This window comes from Lissotriton helveticus, chromosome 9 (genome assembly GCF_964261635.1).
Source record: "Lissotriton helveticus chromosome 9, aLisHel1.1, whole genome shotgun sequence".
In the NCBI taxonomy this organism is placed as follows: Eukaryota; Metazoa; Chordata; class Amphibia; order Caudata; family Salamandridae; genus Lissotriton; species Lissotriton helveticus.
The window spans coordinates 740710904-740727999 of record NC_136070.1 but is presented as its reverse complement, the minus strand read 5'-3'; the positions used below and the strand labels follow the sequence as shown (position 1 = coordinate 740727999).

General features: G+C 52.6%; 1 protein-coding gene across 1 annotated transcript in view; it reads right to left on the bottom strand.

Moving 5' to 3' along the window:
* LOC144783272 (solute carrier family 22 member 6-A-like) overlaps positions 1–17096 on the bottom strand; it is a 758531-nt gene that overhangs the window by 205851 nt on the left and 535584 nt on the right. The window contains exon 8 of the mRNA XM_078662336.1: positions 10153–10367. Within this exon, the coding sequence (XP_078518462.1) occupies positions 10153–10367 (215 nt within the window). The remainder of the gene's footprint in view (positions 1–10152; positions 10368–17096) is intronic.

The following is a 17096-nucleotide window of genomic DNA, read 5'->3' as shown; positions in this document are numbered from 1 at the left end:
ACCGACCCCAACACCACCCTCAGAGGAACACTCGTCTACCGACCACCCGGACCCTGACCACAGTTCAGCAACACCATCGCCGACCTCATCACCACCCACGCCCTCACCTCCACTGACTACATCTTCCTCGGGGACTTGAACTTCCACCTCGAGAACAACAACGACACTAACTCCACTGCCGTGATCGACAACCTCACCAACCTCAGACTCAAACAGCTCGTGACGACACCCACTCACGCCGCTGGAAACACACTGGACCCCATCTTCTCCCCAAGACCCCACGTCTCCTTCAACCACACCACCGAACCCCACTGGACAGACCACAGGTGCATCCACTTCACCTTCAGGAAACCCACCACACACCACCGCACCTAACAGGGGCCACGCCGTTGCTGGGGCAAGGTCACCAAGGACCAACTGACCACCACCCTCACTCTGGGAGTACCCGCTGACCCCACTGACCCCAACACAGCTGCCATCAACCTCAAACAATGGATCAACAACTGCGCCGACACCCTCGCCCCACTCAAGACCCCCGCAACCAATCACACCATCAAGAAAGCCGCATGGTTCACCGAAGACCTCCGGACCTCCAAGCGCACCTGTCGAAGGCTGGAGAAGAACTGGCTCTGCGACCAAACACCAGACAGCTACACAACCCACAAGAATGCCACCAGCAGACACCATCAACTCATCAGGACCGCCCTCAAGGACCGCCTCGACAACAACGCACACAACAGCAAAGAGCTCTTCAACATCGTGAAAGAACTCTCCAACCCCAGCTCCAACACCAACGACATTCCACCATCACAAGACCTGTGCGACTCACTAGCCACCTTCTTTCACCGCAAGATCAGTGACATCCACGACAGCTTCAACACCGACACCTCCACACCCACCGCCGAGACCACCACCCCGGCGATCTCCACCCGCACCAATCACCTGACCTCCTGGTCCAACGTCAGCGACGAAGACACCATCAAGACCATGAACTCCATCCACTCCGGATCCCCATTTGACCCATGCCCTCATCACGTTTTCAACAAGGCCAGCACAGCCATTGCACCCCATCTCCGGAAAACAATCAACATCTCCTTCGAGACAGCAACCTTTCCAGAGAGCTGGAAGCATGCCGAGATCAACGCCCTACTGAAGAAATCCAAGGCGGACCCCAAGGACCTCAAGAACTTTCGGCCCATCTCCCTGCTCCCCTTCCCGGCAAAAGTCACGGAGAAGATCGTCAACAGACAGCTGACCCGCTACATTGAAGACAACAACATCCTGGACCCCTCCCAGTCCGGCTTCCGCAGCAACCACAGCACCGAACCCGCCCTTATCGCCGCCACCGATGACATCAGGATCCTCATGGACAAAGCAGAAACCGCCGCCCTCATCCTTCTTGACCTTTCAGCAGCCTTCGACACGGTCTGCCACCGCACCCTAACAGCACGCCTCCACGACGCCGGAATCCAAGAGAAAGCCCTGGCCTGGACCACATCCTTCCTCTCCGGCAGAACCCAGAGCGTCCGCCTCCCACCCTTCCGCTCCAAGACCACCGAAATCATCTGCGGCGTTCCACAGGGATCCTCCCTTAGCCCAACGCTGTTCAATATCTACATGGCCCCACTCGCCCACGTTGCACGACAACATAGCCTCAACATCATCTCCTACGCCGACGACACCCAGCTGATCATATCCCTCACTGAAGACCCCCACACCGCCAAAGCCAACCTCCACAGAGGAATGAAGGCAGTCGCCGAATGGATGAAAGACAGCAGGCTGAAGCTGAATTCAGACAAGACGGAGGTCCTCATCCTCGGCCCCACCCCATCAGCTGGTACGACTCCTGGTGGCCCACATCGCTAGTAACTGCCCCAGAACCCACCGACCACGCGCGCAACCTGGGGGTCATCCTGGACTCTGCCCTCTCCATGAGCAAAGCGGTACAAAAGGGGGTGGTGATGGACGGAGCATCTGAACCAATCAAACACTCACATCTAGTCAACAGATCTGGGTTTAATCCATCACCGTTCTTTAGTCCACTCTGCCACCCCAGTTCAGACATGACCATATGCAAATCAGTCTGACCCTGTGCCTCATGGGAAGAGTCCAGCCCGAACTGCCAAGCCATGCCTTCCCTGGACCGGATTCAAGCTTCCTAGGACCGGTTTCTGGCATTACAGCCGTCTTCAGCCAGGCTTGCTTGAATCCAGTGGCAAAGTGAGCAAGGGACTCACGTCCTTTTGTACCGCTTTGTTCGCCATAAGTTGGCAGGGTGTACGTGAGTCCCTTGCTCACTTTGCCACTGGATTCAAGAAAGACTGGCTGAAGACCGCGTTCTGCTTCAACACCCTCCGTATGCTCTGCAGGATCTTCAAATGGATCCCCCCCGACACGAGAAAAAACGTCACCAAGGCCCTCGTTACCAGCAGACTGGACTACGGGAACGCCCTCTACGCAGGAACACCAACTAAACTCCTGAGACGGCTGCAACGCATCCAGAACGCCTCTGCACGACTGATCCTCGACGTCCCCTGACGCAGCCACATCACACCCCACCTGAGAGGCCTGCATTGGCTCCCCGTCGACAAGAGGGTCACCTTTAAACTCTTCATCCATGCACACAAAGCACTACACAACGCCGGACCGGCATACCTCAACGACCGACTCAGCCTCTACACCCCCACCCGCAGCCTCCGCCCCATCAACCTCGCCCTCGCCACAGTTCCACGCATCCGGAAATCCACCGGCGGCGGCAGATCCTTCTCCTACCTCGCCGCCAAGACTTGGAACACTCTCCCTACCGACCTACGACAGACCAAGGAACTACTGGCCTTCAGGAGACTTCTCAAGACCTGGCTTTTCGATCAGTAGCAGCCCCCCCCCCCAGTGCCTTGAGACCCTCACTGGTATGTAGCGCGCTCTACAAATGTAATGATTGATTGATTGATAGGTTTGGAGTTGGAAGTTGAGGTGTTCCATAATTGGTGTGGTGTCTTCGGTAGTGGTGCAGGGGATGATTTATTTGTGGATGATGGCAATGGCACCTCCGTGTTTGTTGGTGCGGTTCCAGTGTATCATTGTGTAGCCCATGGGTGGCGATGTTGGGGGTGGAGGAGGGCTAGGTCTCTGTGATGAAGTTAATGTTGGGGTTGAGGCTGGTAATGGTGTCCAATATTTCTGTGGGGTGTTTACAGAGTTTTCTCGGTTTGAGCAGGATGCAGGAGGGTGACTCTGGGGCAGTTGTGGTGGGGAGTGGGGCTGGAGGTCCTGAGTTGCAGGTGAAGAGGCAGTGGCAACAGGTGAAAGGTCCTACAATTGATCGAGAAGATGCGATAGCAGCATATGTTCTTGCGGCATCTGGTGTCCAGTGCTCGAATCTCCGCAACTGAGTATCTGTGGGTGGCAGGAGGGCCAGGGTTCCTGGTGTAGGGTGCTGTCCAGGTGCGAGCGGGTGCAGGCGGGCTTGCCTTTGGTGCTGCAGCCTCCATTTAGTAGGTCCTGGGCAAGGGCAGGGTGCTGTGGGAGCAGTGAGAAAAGGAGCAGCAGCAAGCTGACTCATGGGCAAAACAAAGCAGGAGCTACAACAAAAACGGAAAACAGCAAAGGGTGAAACTGAAAACAGCGAGGCTAAATAAAACAAATCATGGCAGGACAAAAGAGAATAACAACAGTGAGGCTAAAAGTAAACACAGCAACAAAAACAGCAAAGGGTGAACTGTGGCTAGCAAGGCTAAAGTAAAATAAAACTTAGAAGATCCAAGGGGAATAACAACAGTGAGGCCAAATCTAAATAAACAGCAATGAAAATAGAAAAGAGTGAAACTGACTACAGCGAAGCTAACCAGGAAAATTGCAGCTGAACGAAGGGGAACAACAACTGTGGGGGCATAAATAAGCAGTCAGGGCAGCACAAATGACAGTAACAGCAAGATTAACAACAAACAGTGGCATGAAGGGAAAGGCAATGTGGCACAATCACGGTGCCACCACCCGGTAGGCATGGTTACGGAAGTCTGCTGGCCAGCAAGAGCGGGAGCGGATCGTGGATCAATGTTCACGAATGACATGCTGGGTTTTCTGACTAACCCTGATGCTTCTTTAGATGCACTTGAGGCCACCCGAGAGAGTAAAGGGAGGTATCTTGGTTTCAAATCAATTACAATAAATCGGTTGATAGGGGGGTGGGTCCCTTAATGGCTGTTCTTCAACAACAGATCGAGTCCAGGGGGTTTGCATGGGCCACTACCAATTTTCAATATTTAGGTGTTTCTATGTTGTGGGACCCTTTGGATGTCTTGCTCTTTAACATCCTGCCTTTCCTGGACACACTCTTTAAAGGCCTCTATAGATGGGGTTGGTAAGGTATTTCCTGGATGGGCAGTCAACTGCCTAAAAAAAAACCTTCTTGCAGAGACTTCTATACGTGATTAAGGTTTTCCCGCACCAGATTCCAAAAACGGTGGTCCATCCAGAAAAAATGATGGACCTTTATATGGAATAGTAGGCCACCTAGGGTGACTAAAGTGGCCCTCTATTGTTCCTCGTGGGAGAGTGGGTTTGGAGTTCTGAATGAGGCTCGCTATCCTATGGTTGCCCAAATTGTTATGGCATTGGACTGGATCTCTGACCCCACCAAGCCCTGGGTTCGACTACAACAGCTCTCGTCCAAGCTCCCTCTAAAGCATTTCCCATAGTTACCACCACACAGCCTTCCTTTTGTTGGCAGCTTGTTGTTAACCTACCTTCTTCACCTTCAATTATTGGAAGCAGGCTGCACACATGTGTAAATGTAGGCTATACACCTCCCTGCACACCCTGGTTTTTGGTAACCCAGACTTTGTAAATGTAAATGTAAATGTAGTATACTTGTAAAGCGCACAGCTGCCCCAGCAACGGGGCGTCCCGGCGCTGTATAACTCTGGGGAACCCGTCCTGGCTTTCCCTGTGGGATGGTCCCTTGCTGGGAGTCCCCAAGGTGAAGCCAGGCATCCCCGGAATTGGTGGGGCCGTTGTGGAGATTAGGCAAGCTAATGCCCAGAGTTGCCGAGTGGAACCCCTGATTAGAGTAAGCACCGAAGCGAGAATTATCGAGTCCGCTGACCAAGGTCCACGACCCTGCCGCGTCGGGAATTGAACCCTGGTCCCAGGCTGACTTCTGCTCTCAGGCCTGCCGCCTCTAACCAGTGAGCCACACTACTCCACTTTCCACTCAGTATGCTGGATAGGAGGTTCTGCAGGTGGAGTACGGGTGCTGCCCTTGCCCTTCAAGACTTATATGTAGACGGGATCCCCAAGACCAGGGACCAGTGTGCGACTGACTTCTCATTACATCACACCGACATGTACAGAGTGATGCAGCTGACCCATTGGGCTCCCCAGGCCGACACTCTTCGGGGAAAAACACTCAGGATACACATTTGCTAGAAGATATTCTGTGTGGAGGGGAAAATTGGAAAGCAATTTCATGTTTCTATCGAACGTTGGAAACCCCCCTAGAGTTTACTATGGTTGGCTATACCGTACAGTGGTTGCAGTATTTGGGTATGGAAATTGATGAGTGTGACTGGAGTGTAATATGGCAGATCTTTATGTGTATCCAATATAAAGAGAGTGCTTATAAATTACTCCTGCGCTGATATCCTACCCTGGCTCGCCTGTCCAACATGATGGGGTTGAGTGACAGCCGTTGGGAGGGCTGTAGGACTAGGGGCACATATATCCATATGTAGTAGTCTCTGATTTTTGGAAGCATGTGTTTCATCAAAACTGTGAGATCCTACAAGTTAGTCAGTCACCAACCCCTTCAAGTGCTCAGGGGGGTGCCAGATGAGGAGGGACTCTACCCGCTCAACTCCCGTCAGGTAAACTGTTCACACAAAGCTTTCTGGCCGCGAGACTGGTGATTGCCTTCCGACGGAAGGGCCCAGAGATCCCTACAATGGCTTTGTGGTGGGCCAAGATTTGGGATTTTTATGCTATGGAGAGTTTAACAGCCGTCTGGTCAGTTTAACTCCTTGACATATGCGAAAGAGAACTCTGCATGACAAGCGCTGGAGCGCCCTCCGGGTCTAATAGCTGCTAAGAAGAGGGGAGAGGAGGGTGCTGCTGGAATGCTCATTCATGTTGGGAACATGCTTGTCCAGATTCCTTTTTTACCTTTCTCTTTAGTGTGGTTCAACCTGGGATCATCACCCATACCCAATGAATGTAATATTTATGTGGCTACTTATTCTTTGCATTGCTCCCTTCTGGTGGAGAAACACATAGGGGCCTATTATGATGGCGGGCAGATCGCCACCGCCCGGCATCACAACTACATTTACCCCTCGCCATATTACCATGGCGGGGGGTACTGCAGTGGACGGAAAGTCGGTCCGCTGGTCGGCAATCCGCATGATTGCCGGGCGGAAAAGGCTCACAATATGGTGGAGGTGCCTTGCAGGCACCACCATCCATATTATGATGCTGGCGGTGGGTATACCTTTCCATGACGGAGACTCCGCCATAGAAAGGCATACAGTAAATCACTATGGGGGCACGTTGTGGGCCCCTGGGGGGTGGGTGGGTGGGTTGTCTGCACTTGGTGGGTACCTATGGTACCCTCATTCATTGCCATGCATAAGGTTGCAGGCACCGCATGGCAATGCACAACATGCCACTTTAACATTGCGGCGGGTGCTGCTTACTGCACCGCCCGCCGCAATGATAAAGATGCTGGATGCGCCCGCCAGGGCGGCGGTCGCATCCTAATTGGCCTCGCGGGACCGCGCACCTCTGGCGGTCGGTTCCGTTTTCCAATATGGTGGCGGGCGGACTTAAGAACCCATAGTTTTTGTATGTGTAATTTTTTTAACTTTATTTCTAATAAAGTGAAAATAAAATTGTAAAAAAATTATTGTGCCACCCTGCAGAATGTGGCGAGTTGCCCCTACGACTGTCACATGTCACAGGTATTCATAAGCCTTAAGCTGAATAGCGGTCAACCTTAAAGCTGGGGAACCGGGTTCGAGTCTCAGCAGGGATGCTCAACATCCTGGGATTCTGGCCAAATCACTTAATCTACCCGTGCCCAACAGAATGAATGTGTCTGTCTGTAACGCAACTGGTGCTCATATAAAGTGCTCTGATACCTTCGTGTCAAGTATGTGCTATATAAAACAAAAAAAACAAAAAGACTGCCCCTGCACCGCAGGTGCAGCTGGGTTCTGTGTCATGCTTCTTTGGCCATAACTCTTGTAGAGACCTCCACCTTTTTCATCCCATTTAAAGCAGTGGGTACTGTCGTGGGTCAGTACAAAGAAAAGGCTGAATCAGATATCTTCCGCTAACGTGCAGTAAAAATGGTGTGCTATTTCCATTGTACCAAAACTCTTTTTAGAACTTTTCTTAAGAAGAATAGGAGTTTGATAGGGCTGTAATTAGAAGGTGACTGTGTTGAGATTATCTTTCTTACTAAGGGGCAGTTAATCTGATGTTGGGAAGTGTCCTATATGTTTCTGTTGAGCTGTATTACCATGGGCTGTTAGGTGCAAGGTATTGTTATCTAAGGACAACTACAGTTTCTAGCCAAAGAATTGCCTATCCAAATGAAGGATCATATCACTTCCGAGTAGCTCCATACTGTATTTAATTACTTAACACTATGGGCCCTATTACGACTTATTGCGGTGTGGGCGGCCCGTCACTGCCGAGCCCTCATACCGCCAAGAGTCATTGCGGCCCACCCGACAGATTGCAAGTTCTTTTGTAGTCTGGAAGGCGGCATGGCAGTTCCCACTGTGGTCCCTATTTCAACAGCAGCAGTGCCTTTGAAAAAGGCACCACAATTGGAATGCCTCACAAGGTTCCTGCACAACATGGACACTAACGTCCATGTTGTGCAGGAACTGATGTGCATGCACACAAGTGGGCACATTTTGTGCCCCCCCTGTGTCCATACACTGGGTGCAGAGGCACAAGGGGTTTTCTTCTCCACCTGGGTGGACATGGCGGTGGGACTGCCATGAAAACCCTGGTGGATAGCAAACTCATAATATGCTTGGTGGACCACGGCGGTCCAGCCAAGCATATTGCGGCCTCTAACCACCGTGCCACTGTCAGGGAATGGAGGATCTCTGGTGGCATCAGTGGTCCTAGGGTGATCCGACCACTTTAGCCATAATGGGGGCAGTCGGACCGCTGGTACGGTGGAGGCTGGACCACCACCATGGCGCCACCACGACTCGTAATTTGACCCTAAATGTGTTTTTAGTTCTAGAGCTGGTTATACTGCCATGCACTAGAGGTAGCTATCCATGCACCTAGGCTCTATAGAGGATTTTACTCCAAGACACTTAATTTGGCAACATTAGAAAGCAATGCATATTACATAATTTCCGTACATTGGTAATGGTGGCACAATCAAACCAAGGTCTAGTGATAGCTGTCCTCTCGTGACTCACCTACACGACTTTGGCATCCCTCATGGACATCCAAAATGCTGCAGAATGTTTCATAAATGCTTGAAGAAATTTCGCCACATTACCAAAATGCTGAAAGAATTACTTTGACTCCTAATCAAAATCTGTGTGATTTTTAAAACCAGTTTCATCATCTACAAGGCCATTAGACAGGGCACCCAAACATGCCCTGGCAGGGAAACTTACCATCTCACATTAACAGCGTTATACTAGCAACCAGATCATTGACAGACTAGACAGAGAAATGTGAAAGGAAAATAAACATAACATAAGCCTTCCCCTGTGTTCCCATGTGCTGGGACATAATACTTAGTAACATTAGAATTGCTCCAACCCTCCTCCAATTCAGAAAGAAGTTGAACACTATCCTCCAACACAAGATGTAGAGAGTGCTTCATTTGTCAAACTGTAAGTGCTGGGGTCCAAACTAAAATTTTGCTCAAAAGCCTGTAGGGGGTACTAGCACTAAGAATATCGGGGGTGCTGCATATTAATGCTGCATGCTATTGATTCCACATCATGTCTGTTTAATCCACCAGACACCCTCTTCCCTTTATATCACTCTTGCAGGTTCTTATTTCAGTACTGATTTCTTCCTTTGCCACTGTTCTTCCATCTTTTTATTCCTCGTTCTTTCCCCTTTTATTGTGTTTTTCTCTCTCTGCTTTGAGTGAAAGTCTGTAGAGAACAAGCTGATCGCCGGCAAAGTAGCATTTCTTAGAGCCCCAAAATGTCTCAGCCGAGACCAGCGCATGCGCTGGATCAGGCCGAGACGTAAAAATCGGAAACGGTCACAAAAAATGTGTTGGTGAGCCCCACCTGCAACAGCCAGTTCAAATTTAGCATTGGGGAAGCATATGTAATCAACCTTTCTGTCGGGATCACGGGCACCCATTTACCAACTAGGTTTAGACAACACAAACACCGGTATATACATGCATTCATATATACCTAAAAAATGCCAGCGCTCACAGATATAAACCTATCTATACAGTAACAGTTGGTTAAGGTGAAATGGAGAAGCATGTGAAAATGTAAATGTTGCCACACAGTAGAGAAGGTATTTATTGCAGGCACTGGGAAGAAAAGTGTTCTCCGGCACTGGATGTAGCTACACTATCTGACGTTAGATTAGGGAGCAATTTCAGGAACTCACATAGCACTGGTGGCTGCCCTTCTAGGCACTTGAGATCCCTCTACTCTCAATCACAAGTGAGAGAAACACACCCAGGCACTCCAAGTGTCAGCGTGTTAAAGATTGTTTGACTCCATCCACTGTAGATGTCTGATCACAAACTGCAGAAAGATGCTTAACAAGCATTACCAGGCTGAGGGTTAAGCTGCACTTCCAGGCAGAGGCATGCGCTGTCAAGCATTAGACATGACCTGCTATTGTTTTAGTCCCTTTTACACAATAACTTAGATAATGTCTCAAAATAACAAAATTGTAGATTCACAGAATATGCCATTCACTCTGGGCGCGATTATTTGTATTTATGTTTACACTTCACAAGCAAACTGCCAACATCGAAGTGGTACACAGAAGTGTAACTGACAACTTGGATGCCCTGACTCGACTGTTGTATCTGAAGAAGGTCAATAAAGACTATACACTGGAAGAGTTGAGCAGGAGGTAAAAAGTCTGGATGATGAGTTCTAAAATGATTTATATTATACACCATTAGCTTACCTTTGGGGACAGCCAAACTAGACAAGACAAGGAGACCTGCTAAAATGAGGGTGCCCGCCTGGGTGAAGCGGCGGCCTAGATAGCTCATGCTGATGAAGCCAAATCCCCGCAATGAGAGCTCCACTACTCCGAAGATCACCTGCACCAGATAAATATCAACCGAAAACCTCTGCAGGTCCATAGCTAGGGCGAAGAAGGCAAAGCTGCTGGAGAACCTGTAGGAGGGAAGCGAATGGAGCCAGTCAATATCAAAACACAGCCTTTCAAATGATTCGCATAAAACGACAACAGGCTGATTCTGAACACTCGATCATAAATGTCCAGCCCTACTTTTTTTTAAAAAAACTTTATTTTTCAAGTTTTGTTGGAAATTACAAGATAAACCCCCCCCCATGGCATCATTAAAAACATTTGTACACTGATCGATGGACTCATTATGGCACAGTTACGGAGTATGACAGCATCTGAAAGTACACAAGGCAATGCAGTTAAGCGGTGGAATCAGCAGCTTACATGTGACAACGTGAAGAAACCAGGTCAGGCTCAGCTCCATGCACAGGTTGAGGAACCCCACAGTGGGCCCCTCCCCCTTCCCCCTCAGAGTCGTGCTCAGAGAACAACTCCCCGCTTTTCCCCTCAGAGTCACTGGGTGACGAGGGCCCCTCCGTCGCCAACCCTGTCATGCACTTGGCTCGCCACGCCAGCAAATCTTCCTGCAATTTCTCATCCCTCCTAGTGTGTTGCATATGTGTTTCTTCCGCTAGTGTCCATTCCCTCACATCCCTAAGCCATGCATCTACGTCCGGGGCCCGCTGTCCCATCCACGTAATGGCAACCCTGCGCCTGGCCAGCACTAGCATCAATTGTAATAACTTGTAAGAGAGTTTCCATTTCCTTGGCCTCGGGACCAACGCCAACAGGCAATGTACAGGTGTGAGCTCCATTCGGAGGTCCGTGGCAGCCCTCACCCGGGCTATTATCGCTGACCAAAAGCTCCCCACTAACGGACATTCCCAGGCCAGGTGCAAGAACCCCGCCCCCTCTGCACTGCATCTGGGGCAATTGTCCCTGCCGCTACCCGAGAATCGGCTGTTCGACTTCGGGGTAAGGTAGGTGCGGTGCAGGAAATGAATAAGTTTAAATTGCACATTACAGGAGACCCGCCACGTGAGGGCCCCCACACCCGTCAGCTGACTCTAATCCAGAGGCACTCCCAGATCTGCCTCCCAGGCCACCCATGCCGGCGGCACCGGAGGAGCAGAATCCCGCTTCATAGCTGCATACAGCAAAGTTATCAATCTGCGTCCTCTGCCGCAAGACAGTATGATATGTAATGTATGGGTCATCGGAGGAATCTCCGGGCACTGCGGCCAGATCGAGCGCACTATAGAGCGCAGCCCTTGGTAATGTAGGTATTGTCCGCCACTAAGGCCAAACGACTCCACTGCCTGCTCATAGGTCACGAAGCTCTCCGAAGGGTATAGGTCAGCCAGGACCTCGCAGCCTCCATTTCTCCACTCTCGGAAGGACATCTGATGATCTATCTCTACTATAGGGGCCAGGATCCAGAGCGGCAGATCTCTGTGGAAGGGGGCCGACCGTAGAACCCTTTCTATAAAACGTTGCCATATGCCCGCTGTGTGTTTGACCACGTAAGGCAGTTCGGCATCTGCTCCGGCCCCTAGCATCAGTGCCTGCTGTAGCTCCTGCACTGTTGCCCGTCCTGCTAATAACCGCGTCTCCCACACATCCGCGTCCACAAACCATCTGGCCGCCGGAAGAATCTGTGCTGCATAATAATAAAGATCAAATCTCGGGGCCTCCAGTCCCCCCACCTCAAAGGAACGCACAAGGGTACGGAGGGCTACTCTGCTCCGCCGACCCGCCCAGAGCAGGGATGTAAGCAGGGTGTTGAGGGTCCAAAAAATCCTAGGCGGAAGCGGGCACAACGTGTTCTGAAGGACATACAGCGTCCTTGGCAGCATTACCATCTTGGATATGGCCAGTCGCCCTATTAGGGACAGTGGGAGAGTGTTCCAGAAGGACACGGAGCGCTGGAGAGACGTAATGACCCGATCTATGTTACGGGTCAGGGACTGCTCCACTGACGAGGTCACATGAATGCCCAGATAGCGGAAACTGGTGTGCTCCCAACGGAGTCTCAGCTCTGGCCATTCCTCCTGGGGGATCGCTTCAAATCCCGAAAGTGGGAAAATTAGGGACTTTCTCCGGTTCATCCGCAATCCCGACGCCTCGCCGAATAGGTCCAGGTGGTGTAGCAATCTCGGGAGTGCCTCCCTCGGTGATGCCAGATAAAACAAGGCACCATCCGCATATAGCGCCAGCATGTTGCATGTGTCACCCAGCTGTATGCCCCATTGACTCATTTTGGTCCATAGTAGGACAGCAAAGGGCTCGATTGCGAGGGCGAAAAGCAGCGGCGAGAGGGGGCACCCCTGTCTCGTGCCCCGCTCAAGCCGCCACTCCTCCGACCTCGCGGCTTCCAGACACACCCTGGCTCGAGGAGAGCTATATAGGATGCAAATCCAATGGCAGAAGTTGGGCCCCAGGCCCATCTTCCTAAGGACCTCCTGCAAGTAGCCCTAGTCAACAGTATCAAACGCCTTGGCCAGGTCTATAGAGACCAAGACCGTCTGCTCGTCCCTGTCTCTCACCTCATGCTGTATATGATTCAAGCGTCTTAAATTCATGGCCGTATTCCGCCCGGGAATAAAACCACATTGGTCCTGATGAACTAAGTGCTCCATGTGGGGCGCCAGCCGTAAGGCCAAGAGCTTGGTCAGTATTTTGACGTCTGCGTTTATCATGGTTATCGGCCGATATGACGAGGGGTCATGCTTGTCCCCCCCCCGGCTTCAGGAGCATGCATATTTCCCCTTGGGCCATACTCTGCGGGAGCACTCCACTATCGAACGCCTCATGAAAGACCTGGAGAAGGAGCGGAGCCAAGACTTCCTGGTATTCCTGGTAAAACTTGGACGGGAATCCGTCGCTCCCAGGCGACTTTGCGCGCGTCAAATGGGCCAACGCCCCACGGACCTCTGTCAACATCAGGGCCGCATCCAGTACCTCCCTGTCTGAATCTGAAAGGGTTGACACAGGCAGGTTCTGCAAATACGGGAGATATGAGTTCTCCGAAACGGCCTGCTCCGAATACACCACCTGTCCGGTCAGGTCCTTCAAGGCCACGATACGCTCTGGAATCTGCTCTCTCCTCAATATCCATGCCAGGAGCCGCCCTGACTTATCATTCTCCCTGTGAAGGTGCTGCCTATACTGGCCCAGTGCATATTTATCAAGTCTATCTAGTACATCATGTAGCCTAGCGCGGGTGTCCAGTTCCTCCCGCCGCTGCAGGGCACTGGGATCCTTTACAAGCTGAGCCTGCAGTAGGGTGACCTCCTCTTTCTGGAGATCTCGGAGGAGTTGGTTCCGAACTCCGTAGGTGAGCACCATACAAGCTCCCCTCACCACAGCCTTCGGGGCCTCCCACCTAGTGGCTGCGGATAAACTCCACTGTCCCCAAATAAGGTCCACATAATCCCCAATGGCCTTTCCTACATGCGCCTTTCCTATTTGATCCTTGAGTATATCTACCGGGAGCCTCCAGGCCCGAGGGCGAGCTGTCGAAAGCCCCCACTGAACCATGCACGCCACCGGTGAGTGGTCCGACAAAAAGCGCGCCTGGTGAGTAACTTCCACTACCATGCTAAGCCCAGCATTCGCCACCAGGACTCTATCCAGGCGGCTGTATGTATTGTGTGTGGGGGAGAAGCAAGTGTATACCTTTTGTGTTGGGTTCCGCTGGCGCCAAACATCTATCGCCCCTATGTTTCTCATGACCTCCCCGAGCTGCACAGTCATACGGGGTTTCGTGCCCTCCCGGGGCGGTGATCTATCTAGGACCGGGTCCAAAATGCAGTTGAAATCCCCCAACCAAAGTGTCGGGGTCCCCAGATCATGAACCATGACATCTTGCAAATCCCTAAAGAAGGCCGGGTCATCAGTGTTGGGTGCATATGAGTTTAAAATGACAATCTCCCTGCCTGCCGTCCAGTTTAGCCCGGAGGAGCAGGTATGGACCGTTGATGTCCGCTTCAATATACTGCATGGCGAACGGTACCCCCGGGGCCACCCAGATTAGGACCCCCCTGGCATATGTAGAGAAGGACGCATGATACAATTGTCCACGCCATGTTTTGGCCAACTTCTGCGCACCGTCAACCACCAGGTGGGTCTCCTGAAGACAAGCAATAGACACCCCATGTCTGCGGAGGAAGGAGAGGACCCTGTATCTCTTAGTGCACATGCCTAACCCCCTCACATTCCAGCTCATAAACTTGTAACCCATAATGCGTACCCCATCCCGTCCCGCCACACCCTCTCGCTTCCAGAGCCATCCCCCTCCGGTGCCCGATCTGTGATACAATCAATGCCAAAAACAGTCCCCGTAAACATTCCCTCTAAGCAATCCCCCCTCCCACGAGCAATATAGCGGCAACAACCAAACATGCCCATATGCCCTTTCCCTGCTGGTGCCAGGACGTACACAGCCACCCCATTCGCACAACTAGGCAAAGTTATTCAGAAACAAGAGCAAGTTCCTCCCACCCCCCACCCCGACTCCCTGCAAGGTCCAATTCAAGACATCCTCACCGGGCTCATACCATCATTTACCAGACAATTTACTCTCCCACGTCCTCAAACCTTTACCACCCTCTACACTTCACTCATTCCATGCCCACTTGAATACCCTCCCCCCTCTCACGTCATGCTTCATGCAACCTCCCCCTACCTTCCTGAGGCTCTCTCACAATGAATGGAGCTCTTGTCCCATAGCATACACTCCATATCCCCAACCACACAGTCAGTTCAAGAAGGATCCACTGTCTCAGGAGTCCCAACCTCTGCAGTCTCAGGGATTGCCGCAGCAGTCAGTGACACGTCCTCTGTCGGGACCGGCAGTGTGTCGGGGACCAAGACCTCTTCATTCCCCGCGGACGTCGAGGGCACTGTTCCATTACCCCCACCGGGAGGCTCCACAAGCTAGGCTCCATCCTCTCCCACCAGCACTCTACGCCTCTCCCCGCTTGCAGCTGCCTCGGACCGTCGTCTTCTTCTGTTCGTCCGCCTCCTCGGGGCTCGAGCTCCCCACGTGCTGCAGTTTCCTCCCCGTTTGCCAGGCGGCAGGTCCCCCCCCGAATCTCCAACCATTCCCAGACCTCTTCCGGGCATTCGAATAAATGAGCCTTCCCCTGGGCCAGCACCTTCAATTTTGCCGGGTATAGTAACATGTATTGTAGGCCCATCTCCCGGAGTTTCTGTTTGACTCCCAGGAAGGATTTCCTTTGCTCTTGGACTTGCTGGGTGTAATTCGGTAGATGGAGATTCTGCTGTTTTCATAGGAGAGGTTCGCCGATTCCCTTGCCGCCTTAAGAATACAGTCTCGGTCTCTGTAATTGAGAATTTTGGCAATCAGGGCCCGCGGAGGAGCCCCCGGCCGCGGCGGAGGGACCAGTGCTCTGTGGGCTCGCTCTATTACAAAGACCACCGAGAGACCCCTCGGGCACAACTGCGTTCTTATCCAGTCCTCTAGGAAGCGTTCCGCATTTCCAGCCTCTGCCCGCTCCGGCACGCCTAGGACCCTGATGTTGCTGCGGCGCGCCCTCCCTTCTGCGTCCTCTGCTCTTCTCTCCAGTTCTCCGGTCGTAACCTTGAGTTGAGCAACAGTTTGTTTGAGAGACGCTACCTCCCCTTGCAGCTGTTTTATGTTGCCCTCCGCGTCGGAGACTTTGACGGCCACCTTCCATAGGTCCGTCCGCAGTAAATTAACATCTATTGAGACAGTCTCTATTTGGCGTACCAGTGCCGAGTGTGAACCCTGGATCACCTTCAAGAGCTCCGCACAGGAGGGATCCCCGGGCGCCTCCGCCTCTTATTCTTTCACTCGACTGTCTCGTGATCCTCTGGGATGGGAGCCTTTGAGTGGCACACTGTGTTATGGTGTTCGGCTGTGTGGAGCGTGACATTCTGTCTTTGCGCATTTCGGGTGCCTCGGGTATCCCTTTCTACTCCCCGGTGGGCTGCCAGACCTTCAGTGGTTATTAACTACGCCGCCTTTAGGGCAGCGTTGGACCCCAGGTCCCAGGAAACCTCCACGCAGTTCCACACGTATTTAAGCCACCGCTACTTTTCCAGGGGTCAGTGACTGACCAGTCTCACTCCACTACATCGAGGTGTCCCCCACTTTCCTTAGCCACCACATCCAATGATCTATGGCCGTGCCCCCTCTCTGCTCCACTCACCACGCACCACCGCTTCAGTAGGGAGGAGGCCCTCCGGGCCGCAGGTAGGCCTCACCCCTCATGTGCTCCACTTGGTGTCTCTGCTGCGACAGGCCCCTCCTCCCAGGGGAGCGCCTTCTCCGTCAATGTTCTGTGGGGGGCCAGCCCAACCACTTCTCCGCTCACAGCCGGCGCCCCCTGGTAGGCTGCGTCTTGTCGGCAAGCCCCTATGCTGAGAGCTCTTCGCCGGTCCTCCCTCAGAGGCGGCTTATACCTCCGCGTTGCGTCCCACACCGCTGCCACTCTGGACCATGTCCCCAGGCTGTATGGCCAGTCCGAGAAATGCATCAGCCAGGTCCTACGCCTGCTCCCAGGACCGCAATCGGGGGCCCGGGTTGAAGGGGACTCCGCGGCAGTGCGTCACCCCAAACGTACACTCACTCCAGGCCTCCCCTACCTGAGTCTGCCGTTCTGGGGCAGGTCCTGCACCTTGAGCCAGCTCCGGCGACAGCCTGCTCCAGGATCATCCAGGGGCGGTGCAATCGGGCCTATCACGACCTCCAGGCCCTTAAGGGCCGCTACCACCCCCTGCGCCGGCCGGCGTAAGGAGTCGCCCCGCACCACCGCGCCGATCGTCCC